At 44.2% G+C, this 22,210-nt stretch overlaps 1 protein-coding gene and 1 pseudogene across 4 annotated transcripts in view; both read left to right on the forward strand.

The window, feature by feature from the left end:
• The window catches only part of ST3GAL5 (ST3 beta-galactoside alpha-2,3-sialyltransferase 5), a 52,313-nt gene extending 33,771 nt beyond the window's left edge, over positions 1–18,542 (forward strand). For all 4 annotated transcript variants that reach the window (XM_037039150.1, XM_037039169.1, XM_037039160.1 and 1 more), the window contains 4 exons: positions 7,768–8,111; positions 11,625–11,811; positions 13,050–13,208; positions 17,280–18,542. In XM_037039150.1, coding sequence (XP_036895045.1) covers positions 7,768–8,111; positions 11,625–11,811; positions 13,050–13,208; positions 17,280–17,528 — 939 coding nt within the window. In that variant the 3' untranslated portion in view covers positions 17,529–18,542. The remainder of the gene's footprint in view (positions 1–7,767; positions 8,112–11,624; positions 11,812–13,049; positions 13,209–17,279) is intronic.
• On the forward strand, positions 4,229–4,342 carry LOC118982752 (uncharacterized; annotated as a pseudogene).
• Positions 18,543–22,210: the final 3,668 nt, after the last annotated feature.

A 22,210-nucleotide genomic window follows, 5' to 3' on the forward strand; every position in this document is an offset into this window, starting at 1 on the left:
GTTTTTAATTGGGTTGTTTGTCTTTTTATTATTGAGTTGTAAGAGTTCCCTACATATTTAGGGTACCAGTCCCATATCAGATATATGACTTGCAAGTGTTTTCTCCCATTCTGTGGGTTGTCTTCATTTTTAGCGCAACCATTTCTAATTTTGATGAAGTCCAGTTTGTCTCTTTTTCCTTTTGTTCCTTGCACTTTGATGTCATACCTAAGAAAACATAGTTTAATGCTATGTTTTCTTCTAAGAGTTTTATAGTTTTAGATCTTAAAGTTTAGTGCTTTATCGTTTATGTCTTTGGTACATTTTTGTGTTAGCTTTTCTATATGGAGTGAGGTAGGGGTCTCACTTCATTCTTTTGCATGCGGCTCTCCAGCTGGTCCAGCGCCGTTTGTTGAAGACTTTCCCCTGCGATGGCTGCATTCCTTCTTCTCTGCCTGGAGCCCTTCCCTTCCTTTGCCTCTCTGTTACTTTTCTGTTAACATCAAATCTCAGCTCAGGGATTACCTTTTCTAGAAGCCTTTTCTGCTCATCCTTCTCTCTGGCTTCTGGAAGCCCCTCATACCTTAATTCTAACACTAGCCACTGGTATTTTGACTGTCTCCCTCACTGTCCAACAAACAAGCCCTTGGGAGATAGGGATTGGTGCTAACAATGTAAACATTAATGAAACTGTATTTATCTTCATTAAACTCCAGAGGAAGGGGGAGATATTACTTGAACCACAGTTTTATGTCTCATCTTTGATCTCTAAATTATACAGAAAATCTATAGTTAAATAACAGGAAGTTACTTTCAGTAATACAGATCTTTGACAAGTAGGAGATACCTCTTGTTTAACTCTCTATATCTCTCAGAAGACAGCAGCCAGAAAAAAGCTCCCCAGCCACTTTCCCCCTAAAATATGGAATACGAGTCCTCCATTTAGGTTTATGGGGCCAGTTTTAAAACCTAAATTTACTGCTGGGCCGACAACAGACTCTGACGGCCAGCAGTGCCCTGCCCTGATTGGCCCAGTGATGATTCCTGAGCAGTCACTGACAACAGGGATGGGAGCACCTGATAGACAGGGTCAGCCTCCCAAGCCCACTTCCCAGGTGGAGAAGGGGTGGACAAAACTGTGGTTCCCTACAGAGAAGGTGTGGGAAGTGGAGACCCAGGAGGCAGCCCACGGTAACCACCATATCAACCCAGTTCTGAAAGATTTCTAAAAGATTATTTTTTACAAAGATAAAATTTCAGATAGTACAGAAATTAGTAAAGTAGAAAGTCCCTTGTTATTTGTGGGGATAGAGGGAAGAATAAGGGAGGCACACCTGTGTGTGACAGTCTCATTTCAGGTGTTAACGAAACAGAAAGTAAACCATCCTATAACCATGGTGGAATTAGGGGTGTCTTTTATTCTGTTACCTTGAGACTTTTTTTTAGTGTAGCTTTTTAACATTGTTGACCCTGTCAAAATGCCACACTTTCCACAACCGTCCTCACAGGTTGCGATGCTTCATTCGAGGCAGAGGGAGTTGTGTGTGCAGAAACAGGTACCTCAGAGGGCCTTGCAAATTAGTGGAATGCAAGAGTTGGATATTACTGAGGATTCAGGGTGAGAAATAGCAGAATATGAGACTGAAAATGAAGTAGGGCTGGAAGTGCAAGTCCTTGTATGCCACAGTAAGCAGCCCCTAAATTTGATGGATAGTTGTACCTCATTGAAATGAGAACAGAAACCCTCTCTCAAGTACCCAGAATAGGGGAAATGTTCGAGGAAGCTGGCCAGGTGGTCATGGTATTCTCAGTGGCCATGAGATGATGTTCAGTATGAACTTTCCACAAAGAAAACCCCACCTGCCTCCAGGCTGGTGGTGGAGTGGGTCTGAAGCTTTTGGATAATGTGAATTATTGTGGATGTGTATTAGCCAAAGAGGGTCTCGAAGCCACAAGGCTGGGGTGCTGTTTTCTTTGTTGAAGACATTCAGCAACTTGTTAGTGGGACCCTACTGACTCTGTTGAACTCAGAGTGTTTATGTTGCAATGGACTTTGCCTGCAGTACTACAGAGATGTGTGGCCATGTTGGTTGAGGGTTTTGTATTTTTTTTTTATTTAAAGATGTCCCTTAATGCGCTACTTGTTAAAAGACTAACAGGAATGCTTGGACACTTTGAAAGTATGGTTCACATGTGAAATTGCACTTGCCCTCGTCAGCATCTCCCACTGCCTTCTCCTCTGGTAACCACCACACTGTTGGTTACACAAACACAGGATGGAGTGCTGCTCAGCCATATAAAAGAAGGAAATCCTGCCTTTGCAACAATATGGACGAACGTCGAGGGCATTATGCTAAATGAAATAAATCAAACCAAAAAAGACGAATACCACATGATCTCACTCGTATGTGTGATATAAAATAAAAAGCAACATACTTCATTTTAAAATTACGCTTGCATGAAATTTCACACTGGTTTTCCATGGCAAATTGCCAGTCAGTGGTGTTTACAATGCCACATGTCTGTTTATTCTCAGTTGTGGGCAGCCAGCCAGCTCAGCCTGGAAGACCTAAAAACTGAAGCGCTCATCCCCATGCCTTGATTTGAGAGATGTGGGAGTTCCTGTGTCTTTGAGAGTCACCAACTCTGCTTCCCAGTGGGTCTTCCCTGTGAAATGTCGTCCACACCCTTCCACATCCACTCTTGCTGCCTGCCTTGGCTTCCAGCCTCGGAGCTGTCTGCAGCAGAGGGAGGAAGGCCTTCCTCTCTGTAACGCAGCCCTGCAAGGCGAGATCCCCCAGGCGGAGAAAGGCTGGGATTGTACATCTTGGAAGGAATTAAAACAGAAGAAGAAAAAGAATTGCTGCAGCTTTAGGCATTTCTGGTGGCATTTAAAACATTTTCCCTCCTGGAGTTGGTTTATTGCACCTGCTGTGAATGAGGTCCGGGAGGGGTCACAGTCAGGAGCCAATTCTAAACTCGTGCTCTGCTCATAGTGTAGAAAATTAAGTTTGAAGCCTGAAATGGAACTCTGCCAAAGTGGAAATGGAGTGAAGTTTCACTCTTTCCAAATGAAACGTCTAAAGAGAACATTTGGCAGCCCAGCAGCGTTGTGCAGCTCGGTCACCTACCTCGCTTCGCAGTCATGAGTCAGTCCCTGAGCTTCTCTGGGTCTCTCTTGGCACCTCTCAGATTCCAGTTCTGTCCTGGGAGATTTGTAAAGCTGGATGCTTGGGATGTCATTGTGTAGTGAAGAATTAGATCTTTGTCCCCTAAAAATTGCTGTTTCTAAGCTTCAGACCCAGAGTCTAGAGACAGATGTGTACAGTGTGCACAACCCCTCTGCCCTGCCCCCGCCAACCAGGCATTAAGGGCCTGCTGGGTAGCAGGTTAGGTCAGGAACCGGCCCTCTGTTCTGGGGCTGCTCAGGTCATGACCTGTTCCTCGCTGGGCTTTCCCACTGATTCTTTCTGAAGATGCCAATTTGTATTCAGACAACTGTTGTTGTCTGGGATGTTTGCGTGCTCTCTGTCTGCAGAGGCTGTGTGTGGCTTTGCAGTTTGAGAAGTAATCATTAGCGCAGGTTAGCTGGGCAGCTCTGCCCTTACTAGTTATGCTACCCAGGAAGTGGACCCACAGAGTGATGATACTGATGACAGTCTCGCGAGGTGTCATAGGCACCGAGACACCTTGACATAGGAACTGAGACTGTGATTATGCATGGTGTCTACAGCATTGTCTGAGGCTGAAAGAATATCAGTTTCCCTTGTCTGAACCGGAGTCAGAGCCTCAAGATGTAAACAGTGTGATCTTTCCAGGTACAGATAAATTTTCAAAGCTATAATTTGTTTAAAAGGAGGGGGTTCTCTTATAATAAGACAAGTGTGTTTCTATAAGAAAATTCATTATAGTAGCTGCACACAGAAGTATGGTGGCAGCCAGGCCGTGGGGGGCAGAGCTGTGGGGCCACAGTGGGTGGGTGGCCGTGGAGGATCTGTTCAGGATGGGGCAGCGCGGCTCCGCCAGCCACCCCTGGAACAGGGAAACTTGAGGTGAAGAGAATACTTGACTAGCAGGCTCCCTGAAGAAAGGAACATTAGCAGGCTCCCTGGAAACATTGTCCAAGGAACATTTTATTAAGTTTGCCAAGAAGTAGATGATGCTAATACAGAAAGCTAAAACAAGATGTATAGGTATTGGATTGAAAATATTCTTCACCCCATTACCATTTAGTCACGGTCAAAAGTGCAGCTTTGCACAGTGGCAGTATCGTAGCCAATGAGGTTTATCCGAGGCACGATTATTGCTAATTATTGCTAATTGAAAAGTGCTAGCCAGCAAATCCAGTAAAATCTTAGTGTATTGGAACCTATTACAGTTTAACATTCTAACCATTTGCCTCTGATTTTTTTATTATCTCACATCTTGAAACTGCAGTTACCTTTGAATTATTAAAATAAATTCAGAGAGGAGGATTTTTAAAAGATTTTATTTCCTTATTTTGAGAGAGAGGGGAAGGTGGGGAGAGAAACATCAATGTGTGGTTGCCTCTCGTGAGCCCCCAACCAGGGACCGGGCCTGCAACCCAGGCATGTGCCCTGACTGGGCATCGAACTGGCAACCCTTTGGTTCGCAGGCACTCAATCCAATGAGCTACACCAGCTAGGGCAGGAGGGTTTTTTAAAAAATGATTTGTTAAAATTAGGCACATTTTATTTTATTTTTATTTTATTTATTTATCTTTAGAGGGGAAGGGAAGGAGAGAGGAAGGAAACATCAATGTATGGTTGTTTCTCGTGCATCCCCTGCAGGGAACTGGCCCCTGCTGGAAACTGGCCTGCAACCCAAGCATGTGCCCTGACTGGGAATCGAACTGCGATTGTCTGGTTCGCAGGCCCGGGCTCAATCCACTGAGCTACACCAGCCAGGGTGAATTAGGCACATTTTAGATTAAAGACTTAAATGTTAGAATCTAAACCATAAAAATTCTACAAGAAAATAGAAGCAGAGGCAGTAAACTTTGCAGCATTGCTCTTAGTGGGTTTTGGTTTTTTTTTAATATGTCACTTTGGGAAAGGGACACAAAAGAAAAACAAACACATGGGACTACATCAAATTAAAACATTTTTGCACAGCAAAGGAAACTATCAACAGAATTAAAAGAACCTATCAAGTGAGAAGATATTTGGCAATGATATATCCAATAAGAGGTTTATATCCAAAAGATAATAAGAAATTCATACAACTTAACACCAAAAAGACAAACGATCCAATTAAAACATGGGCAGAGGCCCTGAATAGACATTTCTCCAAAGAGGACACCCATATGTCAACGTCACTAACCAGCAGGGAAACGTAAATCAAAACCACAGCGAGACACCGCCTCACACTGTCCAAACAGTCATCGATAAACTAGTGCCGGCGAGGATGCGGAGGAAAGTGGACCTGTGTGCACTCACTGTCGGTGGGATGTAAACTGGCGCAGCTACTATGGAAAACAGCGTGGAGGTTCCTCAAGAAATTAAAGGCAAAACTACCATATGACCCAGCAATCTCACTTCTGGTATTTATCCAGAGAAATTCAAAACACTAATTCAGAAAGATATATGCATCCCTAAGTTTTATTGCAGCATTATTACAATAACCCAGATATGGAAGCAACCTAGGTGTCCATAGATAGACGACTGGTTGAAGAAGAATATTCCTCGGCCATAGAAAGATTTAAATCTTGCCATCTGTGACAATGAGTGGACCTAGAGGGTATTGTGCTTATTGTGCTAATAAGTCAGACAGAGAAAGACAAATACCATATGATTTTACTTATATGTGAAATCTAAAAAAACAAAATAAGTAAATAAACAAAACAGAAACAAACTCATGGTTACAGAAAGCAAGTTGACAGTTGCCAGATGGGAAGAGAGTTGGGGGCTGGTAAAAAAGGTGAAGGGATTAAGAAGTATAAGTTGGCGGTTATAAAAATAGTCACAGAGGTCCTGGCTGGTGTTGCTCAGTGGATTGAGTGCCTACCTGCAAACCAAGGGTTGCAGGTTAGATTCCCAGTCAGGGCACATGCCTGGGTTGTGGTCTAGGTCCCCAGTAGGGAGTGTGTGAGAGGCGACCACACATTGATGTTTCTTTCCCTCTGTCTTTCCCTTCCCTTCTCTCTAAAAATAAATACATAAAATCTTTTTAAAAAATAAAAATAGATAAAAACTAAATAAAATATTTTTCAATGGCCACAGATATGTAAGTATAGCGTAGGGCACATAGTCAATAATATCGTAATAACTATGTATGCTGTTAGATGGGTACTAGACTTACTGGGGTGGTCACTTACTAAGTTATGTAAATGTCTAATCACTGTGTTTTATAGCTGAAACTAATATAATACTGTGTGCCAAGTATGATTGAAAAATAAGAAATATAAAAAATGTGTTGTACAAAAATTTGACAATTAGAAATAACAAGACCAAGAAAAAACATAGTTGGGGCAAACATTTAAAACTATGACAACAATAATAATCCTCATAGTTGTACTGACGCAATTCAAAAGACATGCGTAATCCTGAAAATACGCCAGTAAATTTATAACCACGCACACGCACACACTTGCTGGTGCTCACCTGCACGTGAAGGTAGCTTGGTGGCGGGAAGTGTCAGGGAGGACCAGGGCTGCTGGGTGCAGAGATAAGGACAAAAGGCACAGGGGTGGGGTGAATTTTCTGCCAGTCAGCTGGTTCTGAGGCAGCATTTGACCAAACGAAGCCAAGAGGAAGACTGGGGCAGATGGGCATTTGTACTATGTTCTTCTGTGCCTCGCTGTGCCCAGCTGGTCTCGTGTACTTGGCATTCAGGAGTTCCTTGTTGATGCAAAATGTTAATGCACAGGGGAAGTTGTGTAGGAAACCAGGGCAACTTGTGTTGACACGACGTCATTCCCTGATTATGTTCCAAGTGATCTGCGTTTTAGACTGTGCGCAGGTCATTGCGCCAACTGATAAATAAGCCTGGTTTCTCATCCCACTAGATTGGAAGCTGAAATATGAAAAAATGTTTACTTGTGATAAGAAACACATAATATAACATTTACCATCTTAACCATTTTTAACCTTTAAGTATATTCATTGTGAAATAGATACCTCAGACGTTTTTATCTTACAAAACTGAAACTCTACCCGTGAAACAACCACTTCCCATTTTCCCCTCCACCCAGTCCCTGGTAACCGCCACTCTGCTTTCTACGTCTGTAAATTTGAATACTGTTGCTACCCTATATAAGTGGAATCCTACAGTGTTTGTATTTTTGTGACTGGCTTGTTTTCGTTTCTTTTGTATTGTATTTTTTCCCATCACCATTTAGTCCTCTTACACCACCCTCCCCCTCCAACGCCTGCCATCACCGCGTGCGACTGGCTTATTTCACTTAGTGTCATGTCCTCAAGGTGCATCCACGTTGCAGGATTTTATGCAACACGAAATCTTAAACACCGCAACATGTACCTCCTATGCCCCAACTGGTTTTGAACGAGGTTAGGCTCGGGGTGGTACAAGGTGCAGGTGCTTTCTGCTTTACTTCTGTAATGGAAAAAAAAAGTTCCTGTCCAGGCTGTCTCCTTGTCATGTGATTCTCCCAGGTTTTTTCTTCAAATTTCTAGCACAGATTAACTCTTAAGAGCAGATGATCTGTGGTGAAAGAATCAAAAGGGGAGCTACGTCAGACACCTTACAGTGTCCGATATGTTTGTAATGCCTGGGAGTTGAACTCTGATTGGCGTGATCTTATTCCAGAGAGCTCAGAAATACGCTCAGCAAGTCTTGCAAAAGGAATGCCGACCCAAGTTCGCCAAGAAGTCCATGGCGCGGTTGTTCGGGCACAGGTACAGCGTGGACTTGCCGCCCTTCGTGAGGAAGACCCCTGAAGTGAATGAGGCCGAGTACAAGTACGACCCTCCTTTCGGATTCCGGCAGTTCTCCGGTAAAGTCCAGGCCCTCTTGGAAGTACTGCCTGAGCACGACTTTCCCGAACACTTGAAAGCGAGGAGTTGCAGGCGCTGTGTGGTGGTCGGAAGCGGCGGGATACTCCACGGACTAGAGCTGGGCCATGCCCTCAACCAGTTCGACGTCGTGATAAGGTACATTAGTCTCCAACCAGCCTTTCTCCTCTGGAGTTGAGTTCACGGCTGTTGGTCCATGCGGCCGCGGGCACAATGAGAACAGGGCAGCACTGCATGTCCCTTGCCGTCAGGAAGTTAACTGCATGAGAAATTGAAACAAAAACATGAAATGATTATTAGATGTTCCCAACTGCTGTATAGACCCCAGTTTGGCAAAACACTTTCAGAAGAGGTGGGGTTTGGAGGGATGGGTCGATTCAGATCAGCCAGCAGAGGAGGAAGGCTGTGCCAGGCGGGCGGCGAGGAGGATGGGGGAGACCGAGTCAGTGGGATGCCTGGCCTCTGGGAGCGGGCTCCGTGCAGGGAGCCCTGGGTGGTGGGCTGCTTGCGGTGAAGACGGCAGGGGAGTTTTTATGCATCCAACGGGTCATCATACAATCGGCTTGATTCTTCTTGGTTTAGCTGGCTATACATTTTTCTGATTATAAAAGTAAAATATGTTTATTCTTGAAGATTACAAATATAGGAAAATATAAGGAAGAAAATATCACTCAGTGCAAAGGACCAAGCACTATTAATTTGCTGTATTTTTCACTTTTATTCTATATACATACTAATGAGTGCATTTATATTCAAATGGAATATTTTTATTTCTTAACTTAATAGTTTAATCGTTTCTGAGGTCATTAAGTGTCTTTGGGAAACTGACTTTACTGAGTGTTTGACATTCCTCTAAATGAGTGTATCATAAGTTATTCAGCCATTCTCCAATTGCAGGGCATTTAGAATGCTTCCAGTTCTTTGTTGTTGTAAAAATGCCTCGCACATTCCCATACATATGTCTTTATGTACATCTCTGACTATTTCCTCGGAAGTAATTCCAAGAATTCCTAGAATTGTTGGCCTAAAGATATTTGAATGCGTTTAAGGCTCTTAATTTATTTTAGTGAATTGTCCCTATCTTAAGGGTGTGTAGAAATGGGAGCGTGATGAAAGGTAGGCGCTCATTAAATTTGTCGGAGTACGGTGTGGATTTGATTGAAGGCAGGAGAAAATAGGGACGGGAGCCTGGGTTTAGAGGTTGTGATCAGGGCCTACAGTGTGCGGGCCTGACATGAGACAGAGAATGAAGAAATAGAGGCCAAGGAACGAAGATGAGAGACATAATGGAACAGTAAGTTACAGGACTTTCTGACAGTTTGATAATTACTATTCTGAGTGTCTGAGACAGGAGTGGGACCACTGGCAGAAATGGAGCAGTTGAGGGAAATCTCTGGTTAGTGAGAGAGGGTGACAAGATCCATTTCAGATATTTTAAACTAAAAGTGATGATGTGACAACGTAACGCCTGTGTCTCCAGTAGCTGAGATCTCGGGCAGCTTTCCTAACTGGCCTGTGCTTTCGCTTCCTCGGGTGTAAGTGGAGGCAGCGCCAGCGCAGACCTGACAGGGTTACCGTGAAGACGAAATGAGCAAACAGATTAAAGGCACTTAGAGAAGCGTCAGGCCTATAGTAAATGCTCCATGAATGTGAGCTGCCGCTTTGGGGGGAATGTGGAGGAATGTGGGGGCTAAGGGGGAAAGTGCAAGAGGTATAAGGTATTTGTAGGAAAGAACTGGACTTTTTGAAGTTCCAAGAGATAGAAGAAACAGGTGAGCACCAAGTTTTAATGCAAAGCAGGTACCATAGGCCCCAGACCAGAAAGCAGGAACGGTGTGAACTGGGAGTGTAAAGATTCAGGTGAAGGCAAATGTATCTGCTACCTTTCACTGGCGGATGTCTGTGTGACAGCGCGTGTTGTGTGCTTTAGATGTCTTCATTCTGGGGTGAAGCTCTCAGTATTGGCCAGTGCTGTAGATAACACCATAGGCCCCAGGTTCCAAGCCAGACCAGAGCATTCCAAATGCAGCATTTTGAAGCTTTGAAAACCCCAACCCTGGCCTTCTGTGAGCAGCTGAATGGTCTCCCGTGCACAGGCAGCACTGGGGGACGCAGGCAGGACCCCATGCCCATCTATGGGGCATGACTGGGAGATGGGAGGTGGGGAGGTGAGAAACCTATAGGGGTGCCTACAGTGCACACTCTGGTCCAGAGGTGGGGAGATGTGGGGCAGAGGGGCAGCCCTGAGCAGGGGAATAGTGAGGTTGGCTCTTTGGGGAGGAGGGTGGGCAGTGAGACCTGGATGAGGAGCCTCACCTGGCAGGAGGAAGGAGGGGCCCTGGGAGAGCAGGAACGGGGCTGGGAAGGTGCCTGGTGATGGCAGGCACCAGACTGGGGAGCGTGGATTTTGCAAACAGACACTGGGAGGCCCTTGAGCACTGGGGACAGAGGAAAGGGGGCTTTAGCATAATTGTGAGGGAGAAGCTCAGTTAAAAAGCTTTTGGGGGTAACTGTTACACTTCAGCTGATCCCAGACCTAACAGAAAAGCTGCAAAAGTAGTCCAAAGAGTCCCATTCACCCTTCTCCCAGATCCCCCGACTGATAACGCTTTATCACATCAACTTCATCATTTTCTCTGCATATATACTATTATTTTTTCTGAACCTGTTCAGAGTTAGTTGCAAATATGTAGCTCCTTTACCACTAAATCCTTTAGTGTGTGTTCCCTGAGAACAAGGACATGCTATTATAGAACCAGAGGTAATATTCAGGATGAGGAATTACAACACAGATACAATAAGCCTTACCTATGGTTTTTATTCAGATTTCACCAGTTATCCTTATAACGTCCTTGATTTTAGAAAAGAAAAGAAAAGAAAGAGGGGGAAAAGCAGAAAGAGAAAGAAAAACTAACTGGTCTAGGACCATGTTGTGTCTAATATCTTTTGATAATCCGGGGGTTAGATGTCTGAGATCTAGAGGAGAAAGTGACAGCAGAAAAGAAAAGAAAGGTTAGGTACACGTGACCCAATTCAGGTGAAGGACCAGACTACAAGCCTGTGTGACAGGCTGAGTGTTCTTGCTTTGGGAAGGATGCTTAGACTTTTCCCCCAAACGACTACCCTGGTAAAGCCTTCACTGATCTAACAGTTGTATGGCTCAAATCCTTGCTAAGACCGGGCTGTGCCTGGGCCTGTTGCTGCCCCTGGTTCAACCCTGTCCGTGCGTAACTGCCACTCTTGCCTCCCTTGCCCTGGTTTCTGGGTTTTCCTCTCTGGTTACCTTTTTGAAATTCTAGCAAGAGCCACCAACATTTGAGCACATTGGGAGGCTTTTGAGGAAACATTACCAGTGCCCAGAGAAAACCCCCAGTATGATGTGTTTGGATTGGCTTAAAGCAGTAGGACTAGAGAGAATTGCATGACATTCAGAGTCCCTCTCAGGGAACTGGAGGCTGCCTTCATCAAGCACCTGGAAAGGGCTGAGCTGTCGGGGAAAGGAGGCTGCTGGGAGGGTACCCTACCCCCAACCCTGTACTCATTCCCAGTCCCCCAAACAGTGTGGAGAACATGAGGAGGGGATTTTTTTGTAATGTGATAAGATAGCTATGTCCTGCCCTGTCATTTATCTTGTCCTTTGTATTTAAATAGGTTAAACAGTGCACCCGTTGAGGGATATTCAGAGCATGTTGGAAATAAAACTACTATAAGGATGACTTACCCAGAAGGCGCCCCGCTGTCTGACTTTGAGTATTATTCCAATGACTTGTTTGTTGCTGTTTTATTTAAGAGTGTTGACTTCAACTGGCTTCAAGCAATGGTAACAAATGAAACCCTGGTAAGCACTAGAAATTCAACCATCAGATGTGCCTTTGTGAAAAGGGAAGGGGTCTCTCATTGTAATTGCAGACTTGCTTTTGAAGAAACACAGTGGAAGGCACACTTTTGTGTTTTCTTTAATAACCACTCCCTGTGGAAACCCCGCAGAAATCCTTGCCAGAAATGGCTTTCGGAATTTGATCGAGTCACAGGTGGAAATCATGATCATTACTCAATGGGAATATCAAGTTTGGGACCAAAAGTGTTCATACAAATGGTGATGATCCACCTTATTCACCAGAATTAAACTTATATGGCTTTTGGCTCTTTCTAGAAATTGGGTTTACACAGATTAACGTAAACCATTATTGAGGATATTCAAAAGTATATACCTCAAATCTTCTGGGAATATTCTCAGAGAACTTCTCCAAAAGCGCTTTGATCGGTGGTATTCTTGTAAGAGTAAATCCACAGCACTCCAGAGGGGCAGATCGGGAGGTTATATTCCTGTTGTTTGTCTTTACAATGACCAGTCCCATTACTTTATTGCCCCATCCATTGTGTTGAAATAAATTCCAGAGGCCAGCTGTTGTGGAGTATGTGTGCGTTTATAAACACTTGCACCAAATAACTGTCCATAATATTAGTAGAAAATATTAGACTTTTCACATAAGCTTCACACAATGGAGACTTTGTATCTCCAGAGCTTGATTCTGTACAGGTTATCGTGGTCTTCTGGACTTTCTGTTGAGTAGAAGTTGTTTTAGTTGGAAGATGAAGCACGTACGAAATGACTTACAGTCAGTTACCAAGAGACTTCACAGGACTGGGAGGCAGGGTAAGTGGAGAGAGAGGACACAGGGTGAGGGCCTGATCAGAGCGGACACTCTCAGCACTTCATACTCTTGGATTAGCTCTGTTCGCTAGTCTTCCCTGGGCCAGTGGTGGCTTTCAACCCTGTAAAGGCTACCATCTTGGGTCTCTTCCTGAAGAATTTCTTCCCCAAACAAACAAGAGCTGCTTCTGCAGTTTCTGTCCTTGTTCAGTGCCACCTTCATAAATCAGGTCCTTTGGAGTTGCTTTTTTAGTCAAGATACTGAATTTGCAAAGATCTGTGCTCCAGATCTTTGCTACAGAAAGCATGCCCACAAGGAGCTACGATCACGGCTTGGCCTGCTCGTCAGGGGGGCCTTTTCTCCCTCCAGTGATCAGATGACAACTAAATATTCCTAATGATTGTTTGTTTTCTTTCCTTAGCCATTTTGGGTACGACTCTTCTTTTGGAAGCAGGTGGCAGAAAAAATCCCATTACAGCCAAAAAATTTCAGGATTTTGAATCCAGTTATTATCAAAGAGACTGCGTTTGACATCCTTCAATATGCAGAGCCTCAGTCAAGGTTCTGGGGCCGAGATAAGGTATTTTTGTTGCTACTGGAATTTAACTATTTTCTGCGTTGGAGGGGTGGCATCTGTACAAATTTCACCTGGGCTCAGCTGCATACCTAGAGGCACTTTCCAGCGGAAACACTAGTCCATGTTTAGAGGCTTCATCTGTATTGTCCACTCTGCACCTTGACTCCAGGGCTCCTCATTGTTTACTTGGCCTTCCCCCTGGTGACTCATCTCTTTAGTATAATCAGCACATTAACATTAGGTCACTGAGATGTTATCTAAAGTATTCTTACTCTGGGACTCCACATAACTAACTTGCAGGATACTGAAAGGCACTGTGATGGTTTAGAAAGTTCTTTACATTTTAACTCACCTGTGGCCTGCTCCGGTGAGAATTGACATTTCTCATCATTTCATAGGTGATAGTAAATAAAGTCACCCCCTACAGCAGTACTTTTCAATTGATGCACGGCCCCTACCCTGGACACTCCAGTTTAATTGGTCTGTGCTGTGAGCTATTCCTTGGAATTTTCAGAGTTCACCGAGTGATTTTATTTTGCAGCGTAATTTGAGAATCTTTGCACTCTATAGGCTGTTCACTGCAGTCAGTTCTTTACCTGCAATTAGCCTGTGCTGCCACCAGGGGGCGGGGAGGTGTTTATTACCTGTTTATGATCTGAATAGCTAGAACCGTGTCTTTAAAACTTGTTAAAGCAGTGGAAATCATTCTTAAAATTTGGAGCAAAACCTTTATATGTAAAGGAAAGCAAGGAATTTTGAAATGTGGGGCTGCTGCTCATACTGAGGGCTTGAGATGTTTCCTAGGAGGTAGAGCTGGCCAGGGTTGTAATTTGCAAACACTGAGCCAGACTCTGAGGTATAGTCAATGACAGGCAGACTGGCAGGTTCCTTTTTTGCCATATAAATCAGATTCCAATTATAAAAATTCTTGAAAACAGCTGTGTACATTTTAAAGGAACAACTCTGCAGTTGTTAGGGAAAATGAACACCTAAGGAGGCTCCTTGAAAACAAAACCTTGTTCTTTACTATGGTCAGTGAAAGCTAAATTCACCTCTGGCTCCAGCCTCAGGCTTGACTGCCCAGCTAAGCTGGGCATTTCACAGTATTGAAGCTCTTCCCCAGCAGGCTGCCATTTTCCACAGATGCTGTGCCCTGTTTGGTGCTTCCTGCGTCTCCATCCACAGCAGGCCCACAGATAGTTCCCGCCCATTGCGGGAGCATGTCCGGGACCAGTTTTCCAGTCCAGAAATGGTGGGTTTTTCTTCTCAGAGGAGAGAGGCCCTGCCCCCACTAACGACTGTCAGGGACTATGACTGGAATCGTTTAATATGGTACTTGACTGCACTCTCCCACACGGAGCACATAGAGGGCCCCAGAACATGCTAATCTGTTAGCATCACTTTTAGCAAAAATTTTTTTAAAAGACTTAAGCAGACTTTGGCAAGATTCTTAAACTAGGTTACAAAGGTGGCTCAGCCCATAAACAAAAAGGTTGTGGTTGGTTTTGATTCCCAGTCAGAGCACATGCTGGTTCGGTCTCCGGTTGGGGTACATGCAAGAGGCATTTGATGTTTCTCTCTTGTGTTGATGCTTCCTCCTTTCTTTCTTTCCCAGTTCCTCTCAGAAAACAATGAAAAAATGTCCTTGGGTGAGGCTAAAAAAAAAAAAGACGTTTTACTATAAATATACTTGGGTATCTTTCAATTGTTTTAGATTTCTGTATCTTTTAAACTAGCCTGTTTCTTTATTAAATTCCATAGTATTTTTTAAACACAGGCAAATGCTCATTTATTTATAAGGAGATTTTATTAAAAGGTAACCTTTAAAAAATGGACAGATTTGATTGCATAGAATATGAAATTGCTGAATGGCAAAAGGTATCAGGAATGAGAGAACAAAATAAATGGGGGGAATGTAGCATGTATAGTACAGAGTAAATACTCTCAAAGCACAAACAAAAAATAGGGAAAGGACATGAGCAGACATTTCACAGAAGAAGAAGTCAGTACAGCCAAGGAATGCATGGCAAATGGTTCCACTTCCCCAGTCATCAGAAGCAAATCAGAGCCAAATGACATTTTTTGGTTTGTTTTCTTACCAAAGATTTAAAAGCTCGATAATTCCCTTGGGGCTTTTGTTGTTTTTCTATTATTGTTATGACTAACAGTATTGGGAGGATGAGAGCAAAAAATATGAACGGGGCGGAGCTGACAAGTCTGAGTACTGAACAGAGCCGGTTTGGGGGAAGAAAGCGGATGCAGGCATTGGATTTCACTCCTAGATTTGGGGCAGAACTTAATCCTATGCTTTTGGGCAGAATTATATGATGGTGGGGTAGTCTAGCAATATAGATCAATTTTTAATATGAATAATTTTTGAACCAGTAATTTTACTATAAAATTTTTAGTGTAAGGAAATTAGAAAAATCTGAAAAGAATATCCATTCTAATATTCTCATCATAGCATTAACAGCAAATGATTAAAAACAGCCTAAACACTCATCATTAGGGGGTTGTATGAATGTATGATGATTCAGTCAGTGCAATATTGTGTGACTGTTAAGGATGAAGAAAAGCTAATGGAAACGGAAACCCCTCCATAATATATTAAGTAAGAAAATTAAGTTATAGGACATTTATACAATCCCATTTTTGTTTGAAAATAAAGACGTGTATATAGAGATGCATAGGAAAAAGCTTGGAAATAAACATCAAACTGTGAAGATGTTCTGGAGGCTGAGACCATGGGAGACTTACGTTCTACATCACAATTCGTTTATGTATTTGAATTGAATAGTTCTTTATTTTTAAAGTGGACACGCAGTATTTTTCTTTTGGATGAAAATAGTAACTTAAAGATGACTTCTGATCTAAAAAATTACATTGTCCAGCACTTCCCTCATGCATATGGCCTTCCACAGAGAGGGCAGTCTGTTGGATAATGATTGGGGGCATGTCCTAGAGATCACAGGTTTGGGTAGTTTCGACAGTTTCCGAGTTTCTCTCCATGCATTGCCCCTGTGAACAGTTGATTTCAGAAAGCTTCTTCCACTCGCTCTGACTGAGTTTTCCCGACGGGCTGGGGGTCAAGCTGACCACAGGTGGGGATGGCAGGACACACTGCCTGGGGGTCCTAAGGCTGAGCAGGAGCAAGGCTTCCTTTGGGTTGATTTCAGTAGTTTCTATTTTCAAACATGCAGAACGACTGTTGAGTTCCTTTTTAGCAAGTGAGATTGGCTTTGAGAGGCAGATGCAACACGACAAGGAGCGGAGAGCTGCTTTCAGTGACCGGCGGCTTCAGCAAAGGCTACGTGATTACTCCTCAGTCTGGGAACCCTGAGGCATTCACTTACCCCGTTTGCAGAAGATGAAAGTTGGTTCTGCAAGCCGCAGACTTAGCTAAGATGAACAGATGAGGTCTATTTGCACCTGGAAAAATGTACAACAGAATATATCAATTAGTCGATCAGCAGCAGCCTTCAGTGAGGGCTGAGACAGCTGTGGGGCCTTCTCTTCCTCTCCGCCCTGTGTGCTGTCTGTGCACAGCTGGGCTAGAGATCCCAAAAGCAGGGATCCAGATTTGCAAGTGGCAAGATATCAGCCGCGAGGAGGGAGTGCTGGTACAGTCAGAACCCCAAATGGTTTAGGAGGGACGTGTCCTGAGGAGGACTGTGGCAGGACCTTTAGCCTCTTATCCCAGAACAGACCTTAGATGTTTGTTGTGTGAAAGAGGAAATGGGCTTGTTTTGCAATGCTGGTCATCACCCGTAGGACCAATAGGTAGAAGTTTTAGGAAAATAAACCCCTTAGCTTGGTGCAGAAAGAACTGAAAGAACCCGTGTGGTGCACCGCCTCTGGGTGGTGCGCTGAAAGTACTCACACCACAGCCCAGGTTTTGCAGTCTCGAATCTTGCCTTGGACAGGGAGTCACACCTTAGAACTCTGTGGTGTATAAAACTATGTGATGTTTAAACACACAGCCCCCACTGCAGGCTTTATGACTTGGCATGGTATCTATACTACTTGGGAAGCAGTGAATCGTGCTAAGATTTTTTTGTCTTTTTTCTTTTTCAGAACGTGCCCACGATCGGTGTCATTGCTGTTGTCTTAGCCACACATCTGTGTGATGAGGTCAGTTTGGCAGGCTTTGGATATGACCTCAGTCAACCCAAAACACCTTTGCATTACTTTGACAATCTCTGCATGGCTGCCATGAACTTCCAGACCATGCACAACGTGACCACGGAGACACAGCTGCTCCTCCGGCTGGTCAAAGAGGGCGTGGTGAAGGACCTCAGCGGAGGCATCCATTGCGAGTTTTGAACACAGAAAACCTCACTTAGAAGTGCACCTCTGACTCTGAGGGCTGTTTTTCATAGCCTTCTTGAGGCATTTCAGCCTGCAAATACTTTGAAGTGCAGCTGGTGTTTTTAACTTCTAATTTAAAAAAAAAAAAAACAATTTAGGTCTTCCCACTTCCTCCCCCCCCCCCCCTATTTATTTGAGGTCAGTGTTTTTGCACAGTATTTTATAAATTAATTTTGGGAGCTGAATTGGAAAGGCCTTTCAAAGAGAATTGTATGTGATGGCGTTCTATTGTATTTCAAGAAAGCTATTTAATTTGTAAAAACTCTGCCCATGTCTAGTGCACATAGAATACCAGGTAATGAAATGGGAGGAGAAGGGTGGTCAGCCTTCGAAGAGAGCCCTGAATGCCTGATTCTGGCCCTCGTTACTCCGTGTGGCAGGGCAGATGTTGGTGGCACTTTCAGGATGACGTGCCCCTGGTACTGGTTGGGCTGTGCTGCAGGGGGGGCCTGGGCTGGATGGAGAAGTTCACAGTTCCTCTCTGTTGGTCTGCCTCTTGCAAGCGACCTGCAGGAATCCACCCGCGGAACTGTCCCGAAGGTTCCTGGTTGAGAAGAGACAGGGAGGACGTTTCCTGTGGCCTCTCAGTTCTGCCGATCTGCCCTGGGCTGCAGAAGCCACTGTCTTCCCTGTAATTAAGACAACTCTTGAATTTCTTGTGAGTTCTTAACTGCCCTTCTAATGCACTTAAATGGCAATCTAAGGCATTCCACTGTCTGTCTGAGGTGGCTTATAAAAATAGGACAAACCCCTGTTATCCAGAGTTGTGGATGGAAGAATAAAGCCTTTCCAAAAATAACCACATTTTCTGAAACAGTGAAATGCAATTCTTCCAGTGATATAAATTGCCCATTTAAAACAAAAAAAATTTCTTAATGTTGCAGTATGTGCCAGGCAGTGTGCTGGTCAAAAAAAAAAGGAATAAAAGTTTTTGAGGAGCTCTCACAGCATAGTTAATTTGAGTGCTTTTATTTTTTTTTAATATTTTATTTATTTATCTTTAGAGGGGAAGGGAAGGAGAGAAGGAGAGAAATATCAATGTATGGTTGCTTCTTGTTAGTCCCCTGCTGGGAACTGGCCTGCAATCCAGGCACGTGCCCTGACTGGGAATTGAACCGCGATCGTGTGGTTCGCAGGCCCACGCTCAATCCACTGAGCTACACCAGCCAGGGCAATTTGAGTGCTTTTAAAAAAATAAATCTGTAAGTCTACCTGAAATGTCTTTTTGGGATGCTGCCAATGGAGGCCTCACTGAGTGCCAGCATAAGGGGCCCGGGATGAAGGCTGCCTGTCCTGCGAGGGGCTTCACCCCAGGTGGCCATAAGCTCTCCTGCGGGGGGGTGGGGGGGTGGGGGGCTCCTGTTGGGTGTTGGTGGCTTCTTCCCGGACAATAGGCTTCTCATTCCAGCTTTTTCTTTTAAATTTATTTATCTTCAGAGGGGAAGGGAAGAAGAGAGGGAGAGAAATATCAATGTATGGTTGCTTCTCGTGAGTCCCCTGCTGGGAACTGGCCTGCAACCCAGGCATGTTCCCTGACTGGGAATCCAACTGCAATCGTCTGGTTCGAAGGCCCTCACTCAATCCACTGAGCTACACCAGCCAGGGCCTCATCCCAGCTTTTGTTTCTTAATTTCTTTAGCTTTTGCTACCAGAGATCTCACTCTCCCTGGCTCCTACTGCTGCCTCTCCCTCAGTTCTCATCTCTCTCATCTGCTTCTGCAGCCGCAGGGCAGCTTTGATCCCCAGCCTACCTGGTGTCTCCCATTCTTGCAGGTCAGGTAGCCAGGGCTCTGGGGTCACGCTCAGGTTAGCCAGCCTAACAAAATAGTATTTCTCTTGGTTTGCGTCTTACAGTTTTCTTTGGATTTTGCTTTCTACTTTGTAAGATACTATTTATTTAAGAGAAAAGGCTTTTAAATTCTCCCCAGTTAGATGACTTAAGACTTGAAGATGGAGACTCAGGAAGATGGACCACAGCTGTCCTGTGACTCAGGTCTGGCTCAGGTCTGATAAGCCTGGCTTATCATGTGCGATATGTCCTTTTTTGCATCCTTAATATTGCTTTACCCATGACTCTCGACTTTTAGTTACTAGCAGGCAGGAAGTGCCCTAAAGGAATAAAAAGGCCTATTCTTTCAGATGTTTTATAGAGTCTCCCAGCCAACGAGGGCTGATCAGGGGCCACTCCACAGACAATGGCACTTGGGCAGTTGTTCGTCGACGTTGTTTCTTGGCTTCAGAGTTGCTCCACACTCGCTTTTCTGGAAGCAGACCTCTGGGTGCTTCGGGGTGTCACGAGGTTGAACTCTAATAACTCAGGCTTCACCACCACTCTTTGGGCCTTCTATCACAATCATGGGTTTCGGGGCAACTTGGGAGGACTTACACGTGTTCACAGACTTCTTCCTGGAACTTTGAGCCACAGACAATATCAGCGAACTTCGTGTATTTTTTAATTTTTCTCCTATGGAAAGCGTACTCTTTCCAGAAACCTAGGCTGGCCTTGGAGAAATGCCCTGGGGCTGGGGTGGGCACCTCCTGATGAGGGGTCTCCTGTTGTTCGGCAAAAGCGAAGGGGAGGCCTAGACCGCTGTGTGTGTTTTAGCTGTTACCTTGCCTGCTTCTCTGCCCCTTTGGTGTGACGCTGATTTTCTTTCCATGTCCCCAGAGGACATTAATAAGGCATTGACAACGTCTGTTTCCGCAGAATCGGAGGGGTCTCATTGTTCTCTGAACCCATTAGTTGAAACAAGTCGTCAAACCAGCTTTTTGACTGGACCTCTTGGCCATCAGTCCAGTCTGTGTGGTGGATGGGAGCTTAATTGTAAAGAAAAAGCAGTGGCCACACCCGGGTCTCTCCAGGTTGTTAAAGATTTCTAAAACCGAGCCCCCCTTTTAGTTACATTCTAACTCCAGTGCTTTGGGACTTGATATCAAAGGGATTGTTGAATTCACCTTCTTGTCTCAAGAGAAACTTTCAGTCCAGTGTTGTAAAAGATTAAGAAATGGTCACTTAGTCTCCAGCTTGGCACGTTTAGAGCATCCGTGTGTGGGTTATTTTTCATCTGTTCTTTGGGACACTTCAGTTAAATCCATTGAGAAAGAAGAAGAGGAACAGTACCTTAATTTAGCAGAATTCCCCTCAAAATGAAGTGAGCTTTTAGTATGCTTGAGCAGCAAGCAAGAACTGTGTGATGCTGGGCTCTTCCTTTTATTCACATGGGTGCTAACCAAAGTTCCCTCAAAGTTCCCTGTGTTTGCTGCCTGTAAGACCAGTCCCTTCTTCACAGACACCGGCCCCGCATGAAGGCTCTCAGGCAACCACGCACAGCTTTCAGACTAGAACACGGACAACAGGGAAGCAGATCCAGTACACAGAGCGCGACCGGAATCAGGTCTCCACACCCTTTCCCTGGAGGTCGAGACACCCTGGCCCAACCTTCCGAGGCTTTATTCTCCCCTTTCCCATTTCCCAGGATCTTCTTAGCACAATTTGTGCTCTCAAACGTGGCATTTAAATGTATTTCCCTACAACCAACACTCAGTATAAGACTGATGAAAATTGGGAAGAACTCTTCATTAAACATGCCCACTCAAATTTTATTGACTAGAAATTAATGTTCCCCAAAAGGAAACTGCAGTCTCGGTAGTTTGACCTTCTTTGTCAGAATGATTAGATTTGACTTACTTTCCAATATTAAATTTCAACGCATTCAGCAAGAAGAAAGGCACCTGCCCTGGCGGGGTGCGGGGCAACAGCAGTGAACAGCGTGCTGCAAAATGTAGTTCTAACTTTTTAAAAAACATATTTTCCAATGAGCTACGTCCATAAAACATATAGGAGGGAAGACCCATTTATGGAGTTCCTTCTGTCTAGAAGCAGTGAGAAGACAAGTGTCACGTTGGTGACAGACTGCCTGCCATCCGAGACTTGGCAGGTGTAGCCATCACAACCCTTGTGCAGATGGAAATGTAACAGTGAATTTTCAGAAAATTGAAACATTAAAGAAACTGACTATTCAGTAGGTACCTTATAGCAATACTAATAACTGCACACTAAAAATGTGTAACTTCTAAAAGAGCAATATGTTTCCACTGTATCCTCTGTTAGCCTGGCTTATCATGTGTGACTTACCGAAAAAAGTCAGCACCAGGAAAAATTTATATTAAAAATGATGAGTTCATTCAAAATGTTGGTTAGATCCTTGCTTTGAAAGAACACTCTAAACTACAATGCCAGACAGTAATATGAATGTGACAGATGACTTAAGGACCAAGTGAGGGCCAGTTAGGGGCAGCTAAGAGCAAGAGTCAAGTGCAAAAGTAGTCACCCTCCAGGCAAGTTTGTTTGTGGTGGGAAGAAACTGACCACCGGGCCTGAAGCATTGAGGATTTCAGAGTGCGTCTATAGCAGTTATAAGCCCTAGTGACAGAATGTTATACTTTTACTCTATCTGTAGAACTTTTAACAAGGCATTGCCTATTGTAGGATTATGTTTTTATCTTATGTGATACCTTTAACTGAATTTAAAGATGGGTAGCTGACAGTTGATAAGAATGAATACAGTGGAGAGACTTCCGCCAAGATGGAGGCATAGATGGAAACACTGTGCCTTCTCCCACAACCAAGTTTGGAT

This window comes from Sturnira hondurensis, unplaced genomic scaffold, assembly GCF_014824575.4.
Source record: "Sturnira hondurensis isolate 20B ecotype Veracruz unplaced genomic scaffold, ASM1482457v3 Scaffold0002039, whole genome shotgun sequence".
Lineage (NCBI taxonomy): Eukaryota > Metazoa > Chordata > Mammalia > Chiroptera > Phyllostomidae > Sturnira > Sturnira hondurensis.